The sequence below is a fragment of the Mesocricetus auratus genome, unplaced genomic scaffold (genome assembly GCF_017639785.1).
Source record: "Mesocricetus auratus isolate SY011 unplaced genomic scaffold, BCM_Maur_2.0 Super-Scaffold_100007, whole genome shotgun sequence".
Lineage (NCBI taxonomy): Eukaryota > Metazoa > Chordata > Mammalia > Rodentia > Cricetidae > Mesocricetus > Mesocricetus auratus.
The window spans coordinates 75,833,730-75,854,409 of NW_024429191.1; the positions used below are offsets into that span (position 1 = coordinate 75,833,730).

General features: G+C 52.6%; 1 protein-coding gene and 1 long non-coding RNA gene across 3 annotated transcripts; one reads left to right on the top strand and one right to left on the bottom strand.

The window, feature by feature from the left end:
* Positions 1–1,226: 1,226 nt before the first annotated feature.
* Stac2 (SH3 and cysteine rich domain 2) lies at positions 1,227–20,307 on the bottom strand. Of its 2 annotated transcripts, none has more exons than XM_013117708.3 (11): positions 19,826–20,307; positions 7,826–8,132; positions 6,860–6,957; positions 6,623–6,713; positions 5,810–5,922; positions 5,626–5,698; positions 5,468–5,529; positions 4,975–5,072; positions 4,631–4,682; positions 4,186–4,323; positions 1,227–2,828 (listed from the first exon to the last, which is right to left on the bottom strand). In XM_013117708.3, exons 1-11 carry the CDS (start codon positions 19,913–19,915, stop codon positions 2,724–2,726), a joined length of 1,227 nt encoding a protein of 408 aa, XP_012973162.1. In that variant the 5' UTR covers positions 19,916–20,307; the 3' UTR covers positions 1,227–2,723. The 2 variants fall into 2 exon arrangements, with proteins under 2 accessions (XP_012973162.1, XP_021086230.1); XM_021230571.2 differs by having other exon boundaries at positions 5,810–5,925.
* LOC121141487 lies at positions 17,818–19,831 on the top strand. The gene is made up of 3 exons (XR_005878425.1): positions 17,818–18,193; positions 18,287–18,397; positions 19,126–19,831. It is a non-coding gene; the product is annotated as an uncharacterized LOC121141487 (long non-coding RNA).
* Positions 20,308–20,680: the final 373 nt, after the last annotated feature.

Sequence of the window (20,680 nt, forward strand, 5' to 3'; positions counted from 1 at the left end):
TAATTAGCCTTCTCTGGGCATTAGTTTTCCTAAGTGAGAAAGGGATGGGCTCATGCTGTATAAAGTGTGTGACCTTCGGTAGACCACTACCATCTCCACCACATTGTCCTCATCTGTCAAAGGGTTCAGTATGGTTTAGATCAGGTAGAGGACCATAGCGTGAAGTTCCCGGCGTGCTGTGTGGGCCACACCCGGGGTTTAATTATGTGAACTCCTCTCGAGGCAGGCATGGCGGTGCACACTTGTAATCTCAGGAGGTGGCCTGCCTGAGTTACATAATTCTCTCTATAGCCTTCAGAGCCAGGCGTGGTGCCTCATATTTACAACCCCAGCACTTCAGAGGCTGAAGCAGGGAGATTATTGGTTTCAAAACAAGACCGTGTTTCAAAGAAAAGAAAGCCTTCAGACTTGGGGGTGAAACTCCCTTGCAGTTCCAGGGTGCAGGATTCTAGGAGAGGGCTGCCCGTCTTCCCCTCCCACCCTCAATCTCTATGGCTTTCACTGGACGGAGGGGCCCAAAGGATGATCAGGGAGAAGACGCCACAGTCTGGTCCCACCTCGCCTACCTAGAAGGTGGAGGCGGGACCCAGACTCAGCAGATTCCCACCTTCTGTGGTCTGTCAGCACTGCCGCTGCCCTATCACCCCCGCAGCAGCCTCGGGCTCGCTTGCTCCCCCCTGAGCCTATAAATAGTCCAGGACACGCGAGCCCTGCGAGTGACGTGGCCGGGCAGGCGCGGGAAGGCGGCCGCTAGGCTGGAGCAGGTGGGCGGCAGAGGGGCGCGCGCGAGCCCCCTCTCCCCGCGCCGGGCTCCCGATGACGGACGCTGCTGAGTCATCTCTAGCCCCCAGCGTCCGTCCGCCACTGTCCCCTCCACCATGTTTAAATCTTGGGCTTGCGGGCTGCAGGGAGAGGCTGATGCCCTGCGCTACAGCACCCTCCGAGGCCGAAGCACGCGGGCTGCGTCAACAGCTGCACTGTGGATCCGCCCCCTGCGCGACTGTGGTGCGCACGGAACCCAGACGTGACCTCAGCCCCAACCTCCCCGCCTGTCTGTTTCCTTCCTTCCTCTGGTCCTTCCCGCATCTTTCTGCGGTTCCCACTCCGATACCCGTCCTCTCTGAGATCAATGACCTCTTCTATCCTTCTATCCTTAGCTCCGCCTCCCCCGCCCCCATCTCGCTGCCCGCTTTTTCTATCCCAATCAGATACACAGAGCAGTCAAACCGAGACAACAAACATTTAATTTTGGGCTGGGGGCTCAGCAATTCCCCCGCAGACCCGTCATGCAGCCTCATGTACAGTGGGTTGGGCCCGCCCCGGGGATTTTGCTGGGGGGGGGGCTCATGGCAGCAAACAAGGGCAGTGTGGCTTTAGTCCCCTCTTAGTGGGGAAGGTGGGGCAAGGTGTGTTGGGCAGGAGAATCTGTGTCCCTTCACTGTATGGGGGGCATGACTGTGCCCAGAAATGGGCGTGGCATTGGCTGACGTGATCAGGGCACAAAAGGAAGGCTCTGAGCTTGGAGGGCGGGGGCTGGTACCAGGGGGTAAAAAGCAGCCTTTGAGAGGTCCTTCATCCTGCCCACAAGGGCCAGGGGTTCCTAGACCCCTTCCTGGTGGCCAAAACGAACTTTCCATATCCTTTCTCTGTCTCTCAAGATATTCCTCCCAGAGACGGGCCCTGTAGAGCCTGGTGAGAAGGGTAAGTTTGGTCCATCTGAGGGCAGAGCTTTTAGAGAGACCAGAACTCATAACCACAGACTACCCTGACTGGCTGCTTCTGGTAACGGGGATTTCTAGAATCCTAACCGAGAAATGTTTTGACCAAACAGGGGTCAGTGTCTTGTTCTCAGCTGGGTCTGTGTCCAAGCTGCTCTTGGACACCAATTTCTAGTAGACAAAGGTAGGATGAGGCGGCTCTGTGGGGACCATCCCTTTTTTTGGGGGTGGGAGGGTTTCCAAGACAGGGTTTCTCTGTGCAGCTTTGGAGCCTGTCCTGGAACTTGCTCTGTAGATCAGCCTGGCCTCGAACTCACAGAGATCCACCTGCCTCTGCTTCCGGAGTGCTGGGATTAAAGGCGTGTGCCACCATCTTTAACAGACCAGTTTCCTACATTTCCCATCCCCTCCAGACCTCAGTACTGCCCCTGCTCTGTCGGAATGAGTTTCAAGTAATGGAAAAGATTCCTGAACTTTCCTGAGAATTGAAGGAGTGACAGGTGGTGACTTCAGGGCTCTACCACGGTCCTCAGTCCCCTCTCAGTCCAGAGTGGCGAGCTGAGGAACAGCAAAAGGCCCTCTCACAAGGCCCTATTTGCAAAGGGGTGGACACACAGACCCAAGCAAAGGCTGTGGGCAAAGGCGTCAGGCATGCATGGGCAGTGTGGGCAGGTAAAGTCTCTGAAGACCGCGGGAGACTCCTAGGGTGGGACTCATTGTGGCAACTTGATTAGGTGGTACCTGGGCACTGGGTGGGCTACCTGTGGCTTCCTCGTGTCTTCCCACTTTTAACTCCCTTCCCCAAGTCCCAGAAGATCACCCCATTCAGGATACCCCACCCAAGACAGAAAACCTTCCTCAGTGCAGAAGGCTCCCAAGTGGGGGTGGGTGATGCTTAGGAGAGACAGGGAGAGGAAGGGTTGGCCAGGATGCCGGCTTCCTTCTCAGGCCAGAAGCGAGGGCCAGGCACGGGCAGGGGTAGCATCTAGGTTCTCTTGGTTTCTGTCAGATCTCTGCCAGGGAGTCGGCTGGCACCAAGCCCCGCTTCTTGCCACTGCTGACTCGGATGAAGCCTTCAACATCCTTGCTTCTGCCCACGCCGACACAGATCTGCGTGGATACATAGAGAGATGAGGTCTGGAATGAGCACTGCTGATAGCTCCAGAGGACACGCCCCAGAGAAGGGTGGGGTTGGCGTGTCTGGCGTGGATGGAGCTGATGCAGCAGATCCTATGAGAGATCAGCAGCATGACCAGGACCTAGGGCATAGCAAGCAGGATGTCAGCAGCAGGCCTGGTGATCGGCTAAACCATTGCCCCTTCCGAATCCCATCTCGTAGAGGAGGTGGCAGAGGGAAAAGGGCTTGTGCAAGATTATGCAGAAAGCCAGAGGACACAGTTAGTGTTTAAACCTGGTTAGGGGCGCCCTAAATCCTAGCACTGGGGAGGCAGAGGTAGGCAGATGTCTGTGAGTTCAAGGCTAGCCTAGCCTACATAGTGAGTTCCAGGCCAGTTAGGGCTAGGGCTACATAGCAAAATACTATCTAATAAAAACAAAAAGCAGCTGTTCATAGTCCACACACTTTTAATCCCAGCACTCAGGAAGCAGAGGCAGGCCAAACTCTGTGAGTTCCAGACTAGCCTGGTCTACAGATCAAGTTCCAGGACAGCCAGGACTGTCCAAAAAAACCCAACCAACCAACCAACCAAAAACAAAACAAAACAACAACAACAAAAAGCAGGGGCTGGAGAGATGACTCAGTGGTTAAGAGCACTGGTTACTCTTCCAGAGGATTTGGTTTTAATTCTCACCACCCACATGGGCTCACAACCATCTGTAACTCCAGTCTTATGGGATCCAACAACCTCTTTTGGCTTCTGTGGGCAGCAGGCATGCACATGGTGCACAGAAATACATGCAGACAAAACACCCATACACATAAATAAATTAAAAACAAACAAACAGAAAACAGCGAAGCCTCCAGATTCATAATTTAGTGCTCATGTTTTATTCTGACTGCCTCTGACATCAAGCAGCCTTTTGTCAGCTCAAGCGCCCTGGGAGGATCTTACTATCCTATCCCTTTGTTTGCTTTTGGTCCTTTTGAGACGAGGTCTCACTATGTAGCCTTGGTACTTGCTACATAGGCTTAAACCCAGGGTGATCCTCCTGCCTTAGCCAGGTTCCAGAAGTATGCCATCACACTCAGTTCATGTGCTGGGCATGGAACCCAGAGCAAGCCCTGTACCAGCTCAGCTCCAGCTCCCAGGGCTTTACTTCTAACCAGCTTCCTCACCCGGACCAGGTTTCAGGTCCTCAGCTCCAGCTCCAGCTCCAGCTCCCAGGGCTTTACTTCTAACCAGCTTCCTCACCCGGACCAGGTTTCAGGTCCTCCTCGAGGCACTTGACGCCCCCACTCAGTACACACCCCCCCGTGCTTCAACCCCAGCAGGGCCCTGGAACCCACCTGGTTCTCCTTGAGGCTCATGTAGCCCTGTTCCTTGTTCCCACAGAAGGGCTGACAGCAGCGCCAAACGTTCTCGCCTGGCCTCACCCGCTGCACGAAATTGGCTGGGAAGAAGCCAATCCGGTCGCCGATCTTGCCCTGGGGATGAGGTTGGCAGTGAGCCCAAGAAGCAGCCTCACCCCCACCCTTCTCTAGACCTAGTTCCTACTCAGAGCCAGTACCAGCATCCTCCAGACCTTGGGCTCTTGTTACTCCAGCCCCCAGCTGGTGGTGGCCTTGGAAGGCCATGAGGTGGGCAGAGGGAACTGATGTACGGACGGTGAACAGACAGTAAGAGCCAAGGGTTGGCTGGGCATGCCATGGGAGGAAGGGAGGTCCTTGGGGCCTGAAGGGAAGGCCCAACAGTACTTATGAGAGTCTGCCCAGATCCCACCCTGCCAGTCACCTTCCACCAGTCTTCATTAGAGTCATCCACCAGCATGATTCGATCTCCGGGCCTGGAAAAGAGAGAGCTGGGGCAGCATGCGGGTACCTCGGGTCCCTGATAGCCCTCTCTGCCGGGAGAGGATTCTCAGTGCCCTTTGAGGCCATTGAGATCACAGATACAGCAGGCTCCCTGAGAAGGCCCAGAATTGGGGCAGAAGACAGGAGACTACACCCCTCAAACTGGGCAGCTCCAGGCTCTCTGTGGACAGAGTATATTTAAATGTGCAAGAAGAAAATTCCTGGAGGTCTTCACCATCCTACATTCTAAGGCCAGTAGGGGGCTAGACCACAGGAAGGACTTACTGCAGGGCCAGGTCGTTGTTTTCTTGTGGCAGGAACTTGTAGAGTGCAACATAGGAGTACATGGGTCCCACATCCTTCCGCAGGGATGGCTTTGGGGGCTGTGGGAAAAGGCTGGGTCAGTGATGGTGGGTCACCTCGTTGGTCTACCCACTGTCTGCTTACTGCCCTGGGGTAGGACGAGGACACTGTGAGGTAGGGCCCCGTGAATCTCTGGACTAATGTGTCTTGCTAATCATGGGGCAGGCATGGGGCTGATACAGAGGGAGGACAGCCTTGTCTGCTGCACTGGGGAACTGCCTGCCCTTGGGAGAGCAGGAGTGGAGCAACAGACTTTGGAGACCCCTCCCACCTCCCATGCCTCTCGTCTTGACTGTTGCCTCTCCCCAGGGATGGAGGACACCCGAGGGAGGACGAGTGAGTGCTCTATGTACATGCTGATCAGTGACAAGAAGTGGCACTGCTTCCCACTCTGGCCTGTGGGCACCAGGCTCACCTGCTGTCCAGGGCTCTTCTCCTCTGCTCCAGACCCTTCGCTTTCTGCTGGGGCTATGAATACTGAGGACACCAAGGTGAGACCAGCGTGTGAAGCTTCAAGAAGTACCTTCCCACCCACCCTCTTCCAGTCCCTGGGGCCATGTCGCTCTGGCTCACCACTGTCACCAGGCCCCTCTTCTGAGCTGCGGATGCTGCCCTCTCCATCTTCCGTTAGCTCATCACGTTCACTCTGGGGTCGCAGGAGGAGGATCAGGAGGAGGATCAGGAGGAGGATCAGCGTCTGGGCCCACAGTCATACTCAGACACCCTCCCCAAGGGCTCCCTTCTGTGCCGGGCATACCAGGCTCCGCGTGGGGGACTCAGACGTGCTGCTGAAGCTGGAACGGTTCATCAGTGCCAGGGAAGTACCATAGCGCAGGGTCTCATAAACTGGGTCCACCTTCCCGACGGTCCCTGCTAAGCATCCACCTTTAGTGCCTGGCACCTGGCTGCCAGCCTGGACTCACTCTGAAGCTCCACCAGGTGGGTCCCGGGGCTAGAACTCACATCATGAGGTTTGGTGGCAAGTGCCTTTACTTTTTTTTCTTTTAAGATTTATTTATTTATTTATTATATATAGTGTTCTGCCTGCATGCACGCCTGCATGCCAGAAAAGGGCGCCAGATCTCATTACGGATGGCTGTGAGCCACCATGTGGTTGCTTGGAATTGAACTCAGGTCCTCTGGAAGAGCAGCCAGTGCTCTTAAAAGTAATTTATTATTATTACTTGGTTTATAAGGCAGTGTCTCATGTAGCCCAGCCTGATTTCCTAGACTCTATAGGTAGCCATGATGGCTTTGAACTGCTTATCTCCCTTCCTCTGCCTTCTGAATGCTAGAATGCCTGCCATGGAACACCACACCCAACTCAATCCCACCCTCTTCGGTGCTGTCTCTCAATGTCTGGCACAGGGCCTCACACTAAGTAGATGATCGATAAATTGTGGTTGAGGGATGAATGAACAAATGAATAAATTGAGCCTACTTTCAGCATCCAGAGAAGAGAAGCAGGGAGCACCAGGCAGTACCAGTGCAGTTCAGGCATGGAACTGAGAAACGTGTGGCGATTCTTACAGGACCTCTGAGGTGGGGCCATGGGGTGTAGGGCGCTTACCAGCAGGTGGGGACTCTCTGTTCACGGCACAGGCTGGTGGCGGCTCATGCACCAGGAGAGGGGAGCTGAAGTTGCGTCGGAAAGAGGTGGACTGAGGCAAAAGGAGGCGTAGAGAGAACACAGAGATGTGGTGACCCCTGGAGAGATTGCCCCTGCCCAAGCCCAGGCCACCCTACGGGAGGAGCCAGCCTTGAGGGGTTCAGTCGCTCATTCTGTCACATGCCGAGTCTCACTCACTGTCTTGCCTGGACATTGCTGGTGGGAGATCTCCTCAGAGCACCAGAGGTGGACGCTGACTTTGCATGCTTTACATCGCAAGCCCTGCTTGGAGTTTCCTAGGAGATGTGGGCTCAGTAAGAGGAGGTGGCCAAGACAGGACACCATGGACAAACAACAACAGAGAGCCTGGTAGCGCATGCACGCCCTCAGTCCCAGCACTCTGGAAACAGAAGAGGGCGGCAAATCTCTGAGTGCAGGGCTAGCCTGGTCTACAGAGTGAGTTCCAAGATAACCAGGGCTACACAGAGAGACCCTGTCTTTTTTTTTTTTTTTTTTTTTTTTGGTTTTTACGAGACAAGGTTTCTCTGTATTGTTTTTGAGGCTGTCGGTCCAGCCCGGCCTCAAACTCACAGAGATCCGCCTGACTCTGCCTCCCACGTGCTGTGATTAAAGGCGTGCGCCACCAAGTCGGTCCAGCCCGGCCTCAAACTCACAGAGATCCGCCTGACTCTGCCTCCCACGTGCTGTGATTAAAGGCGTGCGCCACCATCGCCCACCCTGCTGAGACCCTGTCTTAAAAAGCCAAAAACCAAACAAGAAACAAAATAACCAACCAGTTGAGGGCATGGGGAAAAGGTCAATGCTTGAGTCCTGAGCTGAGCTTCAGGGCCTGGCACCCTCCCACCTACAGTGGAGACCTGAAGTGGTGGCAAAGCAGCTTGTAAGTGAGCTTGGAGCAACAGTGGGTACCCATGACTCCATTGCTCGTTCCTAGCGTAGGCGACACGGAATCCAAGGCCCAATACATGGTAGGTCAGTACTGTAGCAATTAGCTAAAGTCCAGCCCCGCCCCACACTCACTTGTCTCCCCAGGGAAAGAGGCGTGATCTGCATTGCATTACTCCAACATGAGACAGTTCCATGGCTTACTCCCAAGCGCCCACCAGCCCTTGCCCCGGCCTGCCACGGAACCCAGGTACCTACCTACAATGAGCTGGTGGCACAGCTCGCAAGGGCTGGCTCTCTTGAAGACGTGTTCCTGGAAGCTGTGCAGCCTCACTGGTTTGAGTGGTGCCAAGGGGCGTGGGACTGGGCATGGGGAGGGCGCCGGGGTGGGTAGACCCCCGTCTGTGGAGGCAGGTGGTGGTGAAGGAGGCGGCAGTGGCGTTGGTGGCGTCAGCAGCACCTCTGTGGGGCACTTCAGCTCAGAGCCTGAGCGGAGGAAGAAGTTCTCCACGCTCTTACTTCGGAGGATGGTTTTGAGGGAGAGGGAGCGCTTAAATCGCTGGAGCTGGGAGAAGAAGGAGCGAGCTGTGGGTGCAAGGCTGGAGGGCTGGCCAAGGAAGGCTTCCTGTGTCTCCTGCTCAGACCATCCAGCCTCCCAGAGCCCACAGGGAACTGGCAGGGAAGTTTACCGGCCGTCTAGCTGTGCGGGCACAGGCTTAGAAGTAGTGGAGAGTAATGAGGCCAGGTGGCCACGAGCAGCTGCTGGTCTCCTCCAGCCAGTTAAGGCTGACCCAAAGAAGCCAGATCCCCACACTCTTTCCAAAAAAATCTAGACTTTTGGCTGGATGTGGTGACATACTTCAGTTATGCCAGCAGTCAGGAAATGGAGACAGGAAGGTCAGAAGTTTGAGGCCAGCCTGGGTTACACAGCAAATAAATAAACGCAATCAATCTCTGGGGCCAAACAAAAAACACTGGAGGGGGTGGGGCCCCAGAGAATTGGCTCAGTAGTTAAGAACACTTACTGTTCTTGAGGAGGACCTGGGTTCGATTCTCAACACTCACACGGCAACCCCCAGCTGTCTGTACTCATGTCTGTTACTCTAGTCCCAAGAGACACGCACATGCTGCACAGATATACATGAAAGCCAACCACACATACAAAACATACCAGGAGCTGGGTTGTGGTGGTGGTGCATGCCTTTGATCCCAGCACTTGGGAGACAGAGGCAGGTGGATCTCTGTGAGTTTGAGGCCAGCCTGGTCTACAAGATCTGGTTCCAGGACAGGCTCCATAGCTGCACAGAGAAACCCTGTCTTGAAAAACAAAAACAAAAGCAAAACACACCAGAACCTTTTGGTTTGCCAACAACAGGATAAGAAGGTAGATACAGGAAAATCAGAAATTCAAGGTCATCTTCCTTGGATGCATGAGTTTGAAGCCAGTCTGAGATACATGAGACATCATCTCCAGAAGAAAAACAAGTCTCCTTTTATTTTGTTTTATATTGAAACAGGGTCTCACTATGTAGCCCTGGCTGGCCTTGAACTCATATTCACTTGCCTTTACCTCCTGAGTGCTACAATTAAAGGCTTCATTACACCCTGTAAAAACCTAGTTTCATCATTTGTTTGAGAAAAGATGTTGCTGTATTCTCCAACAGTTGGGGTGCAGGCAGGAAAGTCGCTCTGTATTCTCAAGGCTAATTCCCTCCCCAGACCGTATCTCCACCCCTTGCAGCCTTATCACCATCGATGTCTGATACCCGAAGCCTGGTTCAGGGCTGTAACCTCCTGGCCCAGATCCCAGGCCACGACCCCTGAGCTTGCTAAGAAACTTTTTCTGTGGGTGGAAGAGATGACTCAGTGGTTAAGAGCATTTGCTGCTCTTACAGAGGACCCAGGTTCAGTTCCCAGCACCCATGAAGGAGGGTGGCTCACAACCCCTGTAACTCCAGCTTTGGGGGATCCACACCTCCTTCTGGGCTCTTTGAGGCACCTGAACTCCCAGGTACATACCCCACGTTCATGCACATAACTAGAAAATAAAATCTAGCCAGGCACTCGGGAGACAGAGGCAGGTGGATCTCTGTGAGTTCGAGACCAGCCTGGTCTACAAGAGCGAGTGCCAGGACAGCCTCCAAAGCCACAGAGAAACCCTGTCTCAAAAAAACCAAAAAAACAAAACAAAACAATTATCAGATAAGAAGTACACTCACAGTGTCTAGTCCATTTGTATTTGTCAAATTGGAGAAACTATTATCTATCTTACCTTGTTGAAGCCAAAGGTTTTTTTTTTTTTAGACAGTGTTTCCCTGTGTAGCTTTGGAGCCCATCCTGGTACTTGCTCTGTAGACAGGCCTGGCCTTGAATTCATAGAGATCTGCCTGCCTCTGCCTCCTGAATGCTGGGACTAAAAGCGTGCACCACCACTGCCCAGTGAGTCCAAATTTTTATACCTAAACCATTTTTTTGTCATAAATGTATTACCATCCTAAAAATATCTTTTTAGACCTTAAATCATTTTCTTAGATAAACTAAATTTTTTGTTTCTCAACCTTATAAAATTTATATCTCTTATGTAAGTTTCTTTCTTGAATTTGGTAACAAGGAAAATTATAAAACTATGACTATCTAGTCTTTAACACCATCAGACCTAAGAAGGATATAAATATTACCTGAGCAAACAGGAATTGTAGAAAAACAACTTCCAAAACTATAGAAATACCTGGACTCAAGGCTCCTCCACAACATTGGGGAATCAATTTTTGGCCTATAGGCCTATGTTACTCAATGCTTCTTGTCCCACCAGGTCCTGCTGCCACTTAAGCCCCAAATAAACACACAGATGCTATATTATTAAATTGTTGGCTAATGGCTAGGGTTTCTCATTGGCTAGCTCTCTCTTAATTATTAACCCATAACTACTAATCTATGTATTTTTTCAACTTATTTATATTTATTTTACATGTATCGATGTTTTGCCAAGGGTGTCAGGTCCCATGGAACTGGAATTAAGACAGTTGTGAGCTGCCATGTGGGTGCTGGGAATTGAACCCAGGTCTTCTAGACGAGCAGTCGGTGTTCTTAACCACTGAGCCATCTCTCCAGCCCTAATCTATGTATTTCTACACGGTCTTGGCTTATCGGAGAATATCCTGGCCTGTTCCTCCTTTGTGGTCTACATGGTGACTGTTTGGCCGTCTCCCTCTGCCTATCTTTCCCAGAATTCTCCTCATCTCCTAGTCCTGCTAATCTTCCTGCCTCATTGGCCAAATGGTGTTTTATTAGTCAACCAATAAGAGAAACATATATACAGATGGAAATCCCCCATCAGACCTAAAATATCTGGCAGACTTTTTTGTAAAGCAGGAATTTTGAAGGGCTGTCCTACCTTATCTTGGCAAAGTTTTGCAGTCCCCTTCTTTTGTGTTCTGTTTGTCCAATCTGGACACCATACTGTCAACAGTCAAGGCAATGGCAGTTTCCTGCCCAGGGGCCAACTTTGTTATAATAAAAGCAAACCCCATATGGAGGTTCTTTGATGCCCATCATCCTTTTTTGAAGTAGATTGGTACTGTCAGAAACAGAAGTGCCTCACTGTCATGAAAAGCTTTAGGTTATTAAAAAAAGCATGTTAAATGCCATATTCCGTAGGTCTCTGAAGTGTTTGATGTGTTTATCTACAAAATATTGGTTTAACTGTGAAAATATACCTAATGTGACTACAAGTTTGATTGTCATAGACAACTACTAACCTGTATTTCTTAATTATACATCATATTTTTATTTATTTCTTTATTTGTTTTTTCGAGACAGGGTTTCTCTGTGGCTTTGGAGGCTGTCCTGAAACTAGCTCTTGTAGACCAGGCTGCTCTGGAACTCACAAAGATCCACCTGCCTCTGCCTCACAAGTGCTGGGATTAAAGGCATGCACAACCAATGCCCAGCACATCACATTTTTAAATGAGCTGCATAGGTATAATATCTTAAACAAGAGTAGAAACATATAGAGTATAACAAAAATAACCTTAAATTTCTATCAATATCTAAATTTATACCAGTGTAAAATATTTAAGACTAATAGTTGCTTTTTCTAGGTTAAAAGTAGGTTTCATAATTTACCCTTTTATCCTGTCATTTCTATATCCCCTTTTTTCTTTCAAAAAGAGATCCCTGAATTTAATCTCCTTTGTTCAGCGCTTTTTTCTGACCATTACTAATATCTTGCAACTAACTCCCCAAACAATGATAAACAACCATAACCCACTGAATGACCAAAAAGCTACCCACCCCACCTCTTGAGAATATAGACGTCATATTCTCTAGACTGCTTACTGTTGTCAGGGGGCAACAGCATCTTTAGGGTATCCTGAGAAAATTGAGATAATGGGCAAGTCCTGGGAGAGCTAGCTGTTATCATTTGTTGCCAAGTCTCTGTGTGACGGAAAACTTCAGGTCTTATCTGGAGTCCTGGCTGGAGTAATCTGAGTCTGGACCATCTCAGCTAGCAGTTTTGTTTTTTGTTGTTGTCTTTTGTTTGTTCTTGTTTTCGAGACAGGGTTTCTCTGTATTGTTTTGGAGGCTGTCCTGGAACTCCTTCTGTAGACCAGGTTGGCCTCGAACTCACAGAGATCTGCCTGCCTCTGCCTCCCGAGTGCTGGGATTAAAGGCGTGTGCCACCAACGCCTGGCTCTCAGGTCCTATGTTTAGATAATTGAGTCTCCACATTTGATACCATATGTAGTGAAATTTTTCTTTGGACTGCCAGCTCACAAATAATGACAGGGAGACTTATTAATTATGAAATCATGGCCTTATCTTAGGCTTGTCTCACTAGCTCTTATAGCTTTTATTAATTTGTTTTACCATGAGGCTTTTTAAAAAAAGACTTGTATTTATTGTGTATGCAGTATTCTGTCTGCATGTATCCCTGCAGGCCAGAAGAGGGCACCAGATCTCATTACAGATGGTTGTGAGTCACTATGTGGATGCTGGGAATTTAACTCAGGACCTCTGGAAGAGCAGCCAGTGCTCTTAACCTCTGAGCCATCTCTCCAGTCCCCTACCGTAAGACTTTTAACCTTTCTTTCATCCGTATGTCCAGCTCCCTTCATGTCTCGTTGGTGTCTCCTGCATGCCTTGATTCCTTCTCCTCCTCCTTTCTCTCCCCAGAAATCCTGTTTGTACCTCCTGCCTAGCTATTGGACACTCAGCTTTTTATTACACCAATCACAGAAATGCATCTTTTTGTTCTTTGTTTTTTTTTAGACAGGGTTTCTCTGTGGTTTTGGAGGCTGTCCTGGAACTAGCTCTAGTAGACCAGGCTGGTCTCGAACTCACAGAGATCCGCCTGCCTCTGCCTCCTGAGTGCTGGAATTAAACGTGTGAGCCACCAATGCCCCGCAGAAATGCATTTTTTTTCACAGCACACAAATATCCCACAAGTTCATCAGTAGACCCATTTCCTCCTCTGGTACTTATGGAATATTTGTACACTGTATAAAGATGTGTTGCTGTGATTGGTGTAATACAAAGCTGAATGGTCAATACCCATGTAGGGGGTATAGAGACCAGATTTGCCAGGACTTAAAGGACTCTGGGAAGAAGACAAGTGACACACCAGGAGATGCTGAGCAAGAAGGATGTACAGGAGGAGAGGTAACAGCCACAAGCCGTGTGGCAAAATGCACAGTAATATAAATGGATTAATTTAGTTATAAAACTAGTTCGAAGAAGCCTAAATTATAGGTTGAGCTTTCATAATTAATAAGTCTCCATGTCATTATTTGGGAACAAAGACTTGTTATAGGTTCACCCTGGGCCTGCCCTAGGACAGAACCACATCAGCTCAGGTTCCTTTTGTCAACTTTTTTGTTTTGTTTTGTTTTCAAGATAGGGTTTCTCGCCGGGTGTTGGTGGCGCACGCCTTTAATCCCAGCACTCGGGAGGCAGAGGCAGGCGGATCTCTGTGAGTTCGAGGCCAGCCTGGTCTCCAGAGCGAGTTCCAGAACAGTCTCCAAAGCAATATAGAGAAACCCTGTCTTGAACTCCCCCCCCACCAAAAAAAGATAGGGTTTCTCTGGGTAGCCTCTGCTATCCTGGAACTCACTCTGTAGACCAGGCTGGCCTAGAACTCATAGTGATCCACCTGCTCCTGCCTCCTGAGTGCTGGGATTAAAGGCGTGCGCCACCAACACTGCCGCCACCACCACTCTGCTCCTCTTGCCAACTTCTAACCCCATCTGAGACTGAATCAGAGGCCAAGGGCCCAACACACAGTAGGTACTCAGTCACTGTGCTTCTGCCAAATACATCACCAACTTTGTGGAGCCAGGGCCAGTTCTGCTCTGAGGCTGGAGTTCTTCGCACCCCTCACTCAAACACACCCTCACCGAGTCTGCTTAGAGCAAGGAATGGTGACTCCTTTATCCAGAGACTTGCCCCTCTCTTCCTGTGGAGAGTTACCTTGTTCCTGCCCATTCCTTTCCACCAGCAATAGAAAAGGGGGGGAAGAAGGGGGCTTGATCAGGCTCCAGGCAGGGAGTCTTGGCCAGGGTTCCCAACTGGCATGCTAGGCAGCCTGTGTGCTGTGGCTGTCTGCCTAGCACCCGTGTATGCCAAAGGGAAGGACATAGTGGCCTTTCCAGCCTCCCAAAGGCCAGCAGGCCACAAAATGTTGGGAGAAGTAGAGGGGATATTTGGGCACAAAGCAAACTCTGGAGTGCCAGCTGGGAGGCCGGAGCCCTGGGGTGTCTGGCACATTGAGTTGTTCATTTGCTTCCAAACTCAGCTTCCTGGACAGCACTGTGGGCTTCTTTGTACATCTATGAGAAGTGAGGCCTGGGGCCCCAGATGCCTGTGCCCAAAAGCAGAGGTGTCAAGCAAGCCAGAACCATGAAGAACCAGACGACACAGATCAGCTCAGGTCAGGCTGTGGCTGCCAGTGCCAAACAGGGCTTTGATAGGGTCCAAAAGGAAAGTGAACACCACTGCCACCCTCCCTGACCTCACTCCCTGACATCAATGTCCTGCTCAGGGACCTCAAGGCACAGAACACACAGGAGGCAAAATTGCAGAGATATGCTTGGGACAGGGCAAAATTAACCCGTTATCTGAGGGGAAATCACTTCCCTTCCTTTCTCAGAGCCTCGGTTTCCCTACATCCAAGGAGGAGGAGGCAACACTGGGCAGTACAAAGCTCTGGGTCCAAACAGATCACTCACTCAGGCAGAAATTTAGCTCCATAAAGGGTTTTCAGCGCTAGAACTCTGGGTCTGGGCTAGCACCTGATACACAGTCTGCCCCAGGCTCCAGTGATACCCTCTGGGGGGACAGTCATTGTCCCATGATTCAGCTGAGGAGTGAAATCACTCCCCCTCTGAGACCTTAGCTGGCAAGTACCAGACTCAGGGTGGCTCAGGCTGCTCGGCTCAGACAACCAGGAATATCTCACTGCCATGGTCCCCTCCCTTCCCTCAGCTGTCCCATGGGCTTGTCCATTATGTCCATCAAGGAATTCAGGGTTAGAAGGGACCTAAATTAGTCTCTACCCCACCTCACCATAGCTCTGGTCGCATTGTCTCTGAATGAGTGGCTCTTGGGCTCCTCTTGGGATGGGAAGCACACTCCCTCATGGGATAGTTATCCCATCTTTGGGCAACTGCAATAGCTAGGAAGTGCTTCCCTATATAGTGCTGGAAACCACCTCCCTGTAACGTTTGCCTATCAGTCCCCATTTCTCTCTTGGCTCGGGCCAGGCTATTCCCTCCTAGCCACATCAGACATTCCAATATGTGAAAGTATCAGACATGTCCCCCATCCAGAGGCCATTAATTCCTGAGTGACCCCTGTAAATCTAAGTCCCTCCCCCAAAGTCAAGTCTGCACCCTTTATTGGTATACCCCCTCCCTGGGACTCGGTGCCAACAGTCACCTCTGCAAGGGTACCAGAGGCATCTGGAACACAATGTCCCCGGGGATCATGGTAGCCTCCACTCTGCCTGATGATTTCCTAACTCAGCTGTGAGTCCCAGATCCCGGGAGGGCAGAAAAGAGGGGAAAATGGGATTGCCACCTAGGCAGATGACAAGGACTTTGGCCAGAGTGCAAGGTAGGACATAGCTGTCAAATGGCTGATGCCTGCTTGCTCCAGAGATGCTAGGTTGGCGACTCTGCCAGGCTAGGCGTCCCAGCTCCTTAGACTCCTGGCCCTGCAGCTATCCCCACCACTTTACATTTTTTCTCACTGGTGTGTGTATAGATGTGCATATATGATCATGCACATTCCATGACACATATGGGGAGGTTAGAAGACAACTTGTGGGAGCTGGTTCTCTCTACCATATTGGTGGTTTCTGGGGATTGAACTCAAGCCATCAGGATTGCTGTAAACACCCTTACCTGATATGGTAGTTTTATTAAAATGGCCCCATAGGCCGGCCAGTGGTGGTGCACTCCTTTAATGCCAGCATGCAGGAGGCAGAGGCAGGTGGATATCTATGAGTTTGAGGCCAACTTGGTCTAAAGAGCAAATTTCAGGACAGGCTCCAAAGCTACACAGAGAAACACTGTCTAGAAAAAAAAAAAAGCCCTCCCAGACTCATTAGGGAGTGGAATTTTCAAAGGTGTGGCCTTGTTGGAGGTGTGGCCTTGTTGGAGGAAGTGTGCCATGAGGTGGACTTTGAGGTTTCACAAGCTCAAGCCAGGCCCGGTGTCACTCTCTCTTCCTGCTGCCTGACAATGCAGATGTACAGCTCTCACCTGCCTCTGCAGCACCATGTCTGCCTGCACGCTGCCATGCTTCCCCTGAAGATGTTAATGGACTAAGCCTCGGGACTGCAAGCCAGGCCCAGTTAAATGGTTTCCTTTAAAAGAGTTGCCATGGGAGGCTGGTTAAGAGCACTGGTTGCTCTCCCAAAGGACCCGGGTTCAATTCCCAGAACTCACATGCCAGATCACAACTGTCTATAACTCCAGTTCCAGGGGGTCCAAGACCCTCACACCAATGCTCATAAAATTATTTTAAAAAAGAGTACATGGTCATGGTGTCTCTTCACAGCAATAGCACACTGACTAAGACTCCCGATAAGCATTTTACCAAACCTTAGCACACTGACTAAGACTCCCGATAAGCATTTTACCAAACCTTAGCACACTGACTAAGACTCCCGATAAGCATTTTACCAAACCTTAGCACACTGACTAAGACACCTGATAAGCATTTTACCAAACCTTAGCACACTGACTAAGACTCCCGATAAGCATTTTACCAAACCTTACCAGCTATCTTGGTGTCTCCACTGACAGGGACCCATTTCTGCATGACCTTAGTAAGCTGCTTCACTTGGATCCAGTTCCTCCCCAGTGCACCTGCAGACTGTCTGGCATGCGGCCCAGGTCACCAAGTCTCTTCTGAACTCCTCGGAGCAGGAGCCTGACCGACTAGTATCCTCTCCCTGGAACTCTCCGGAGCCTCCTTTTTTCCTCAGTTTCCCATGCCATCTCCTGAAACAGTACTAGGCAGCTGGCAGTGGGTGGTGTCGGGTGTGGTGACAGATGACTCAGATGGCAAAGCAGGCATGGTGGGGTCTTCTGGGATGATTCCGAAGAGGGTGGCAAGTAATACAGGATGAATGAGAACCCTAGAGACGGTGGACCTCCCTAGAAGACTGCCCAGTAGGCTGTGTACAGGCCTGAGACCCCGCCACAGACTGAGCAGGAAACCCCTAGGGGCACCAAGCTGATGACTCAGAACAGAGGGTTGGCTTCTGGGCACCCGGCCCTTGTTGAGCCTGCCTCACGCTGAGCTAGGTGGGCACCCGGCCCTTGTTGAGCCTGCCTCACACCGAGTTAGGTGGGCACCCGGCCCTTGTTGAGCCTGCCTCACGCTGAGCTAAGTGGGCACCCGGCCCTTGTTGAGCCTGCCTCACGCTGAGCTAGGTGGGCACCCGGCTCTTGTTGAGCCTGCCTCACACCGAGTTAGGTGGGCACCCGGCCCTTGTTGAGCCTCTCGCTGAGCTAGGTGGGCACCCGGCCCTTGTTGAGCCTCACGCTGAGCTAGGTGGGCAGCACTGCTCTTTTCTACCTTTCCTTCCTTGGAGTCCACAGGAACAGCTGCTTTGGCAAAGGATTGGAAGGGGGCTGACAAAAGCCCTGAGTTCACAGATGGAAGGGGGCTGTGGGATGACCTCATAGACACTCCCCACTCCTGTCTCTATGAGGTCATTTCAGAGTCCTTCACATGCAAGGGGGGCCAGGCTGGAGGCCCAGAAGGCCTGGAACAGAGTGGGCCAGCTGTTGAGCCTCACGCTGAGCTAGGTGGGCACGCCCCTCCTCTACTCCTCCAGACTTCTGTGGCTCAGATCCAGAGCAGACGACATTGGAGGGTCCTTGGGATGGAGGAGGGAGACACAGCCCTGCCAGGTCTGACCCCCACCCCGCCCCCACACAGCTGAGTGAGCAGCCTGTGGGACGGCTGAGACACTCCAGGCTCCTGCTTGCCTCGGGGAGCCCCTAAGGAGGGGTAGGAGCAGGCAGCTTCTCAAGCCGCAGGCATTGCGAGCCCCTCCATTCTCTAGGAAGACAGCAGGGGCCACTGTACATCTGCCGGGTGACGACAGGGCAGGTGAGAATGTGGAGGAGCCGGGACTCAGCTCCCACTGTCCCCTTTGTATGAGAGATAACCCAAGCGACACCCTCCCATTGCATTCCTTTCCAGGAGAGATTTTGGCACCCTAAGGGGTCTAAAGTGCGGACCAGGAGCCAGAGTCTCGCTCTCAGAAGGAAGCAGAAGGCCGAGTGTGTACTGAATTTGGACTGAGGGACCCAGGTATGGAGGCTCAGCGCTGTAATTTTAGTTCTCGGAGGTAGAGGCCAGCCAAGGATGCTTAGCAGGACCTTGTCTCAAAAAGCTAAGAGACTTGAACTTGGAGAGCAGCAGGGTCCCCAGGTGCAGGAGCCGGGTAGCTACCTGGAGAGCTTCAGGCAGACGCCACCCTCCCTGTTCAGCTCCCCCGTGCTCACTGCGGTAATGACCTTGACCTTGAATTAACCTCACATTCTGAAGGGTGGTCCAGAGGGACCGAGGTGGAAGGGAGTCGTGGGAAGAGCTGTGTAGGAGTTTGTGACCCCAGGGGGGCCCAAGACACCACCCATTTCTGGTTCTCACCACACCTCTCCTGGTCACAGGATGGTAACAAACACCAGGGTGCAAGGGAAAAAAGAGGGAGTCCTGGTCTGAAGTGTAGGGAGGGGTGAGGGCTCCTCCTACAGTCCCTTCTCTTCCCATTCCGGGACGCTCAGGTAGCTTCCCACAGAACTTTATGAACACCTAGAAGTTGGGGAGGGGGGTATTGGGGTAGGGAGATGAAATGTGAGCACCGGCCTCCCCCATCCCTTTCAGTTCCCGCAGTCTGGGCTCCGCCTGCCTTCATAGGAGAATAATTTATTCATTGTGACTCCCACAAGAGTAACAATCATACATAATTAGGGTTAATTATGACATTCATTAATTACGATGACTTCTTTTGATTCTGCCCTCTCTCCTCCCCTCTCCAGGCTCTCCGAGTGGGGGGTGGGGCCGCCTCCGGCTCTGGAGCCGCAACACTCCGGGTCCCCGCCCGCCACCGACGGCCGGTGCTGACCGTGCTGCCGCAGCCCCCAGCGCCGGCTCGAAAGCTGCGCACCCGGGGCCGCGGCCTCCAGCGCTCCCAGCCCAACCCGTCCGCGAGGTGGATGCAGGCTGCGGTGGTCAGAGAGGGACGCCGGAGACACACAGAAGCACGTAGGGAATCGGAGAGGACCAGAGAGAGGAGACGGTTGTGGAAAGGGATTCAGAGAGACAGGAGAGAGGGGGACCGGGGAGCCGCAGACACCGATCTGGCGGCCACGGGAGGGGTGCGCCTCGCACGCACACACGCGCGCGTACACCGGCTCACACCCGCTCGCTACACACGGCCACACACGCCCCGCGCCTCCGCCGCGCCGATTCCCTCCAACAAAGCCGAGTTACAACCGCCCAGGAGGGAGCCGGAGCGCGTCGGCGCCTCGCGCGTACCGAGGGTCGTGGTCGTGTGATCGGCTTCTTGGGTCCCCTCATCGCGAACCCTCTCCCTCCCTCCCGGGCATGGCGCGCAGCCTTAGGAATCACGCGGGCCCCGTTTAGCGTCCGTGACCCCAAGGGGACCCCCGCCACGGTGACCAGCGCACCGAGTCAGCCGTGACCGGGCGGGGCCAGGCCTCTCGCCCCCCGACTTACCTTGGTTTCTTGGAGGGTGGAGACAGTCCCTGGGGGGGTATGGGTGGCCGCGTCATCCGGCTCATTTTCCTTCTCGCTCATTTCGGTCATGGTTGGGGTATAAAAGAAGAAAGGGTGCGGAGACCCGACGGCAGGCCCGCCGAGGGCAGACTGTGGGTGTCGGGCGTCTCTTTGGGACTCTCAAGGCTTTTTCCAGTGGCTGCTCTCCAGTGACCCTCAGGAGCAACCCTCCCAGGCAAAGCAGCCCCCTAGCCCCAGGCACCAGAGGAGAAAGTTGTCTGGGTGGCGGGGGAGAGGGAGGCAATTACCAGGAGCCACGGGAGCGGGACGACCCTGGGCGTGAGGATCAAGGGTCTGCAGAGGATGCTGCGCTCTGCGAGAGGAGGAGGGAAGTGGGGATGCGCGGATGAGCAGAGCGAGGGAGCGACGGAGCTGTCCGAGTCCGGCCGGCTCCGCCGTCCTCTGCGCCCGCCCCCCATTTCCCTCCCCCTCCCCGCGCCGGCCCCAGCCTTGCACCCGGCGGCCCCTCCGCCCAGTCCTAGCCTCCCAACTTTGATTTAGGAGGTCGCCTGGTCCCTCCCCCTTCCCTCCGCCGCGCCCCCGCGCAGCTATGCAAATCAAGGTTTTCAGCTATTGGCTGCGGAGGTGGCTAGGAGGGCCAGCTGGGTGGAGTCTTGGGGGGCTCGACCAGATGGGGAGGGGTTTGGAGGGTAAATAAGTAGAGGGGTAGTTTGACACTGAAAACCTGGAAGGGGGTGCGGAACAAAAATTGAAGAAGGGCTGGGACGAGCATGGTAGCGTCTGGAAATACGAATAATCCGGGGCTGCAGCAGAACAGCCGAGAGGGAAAAGTTA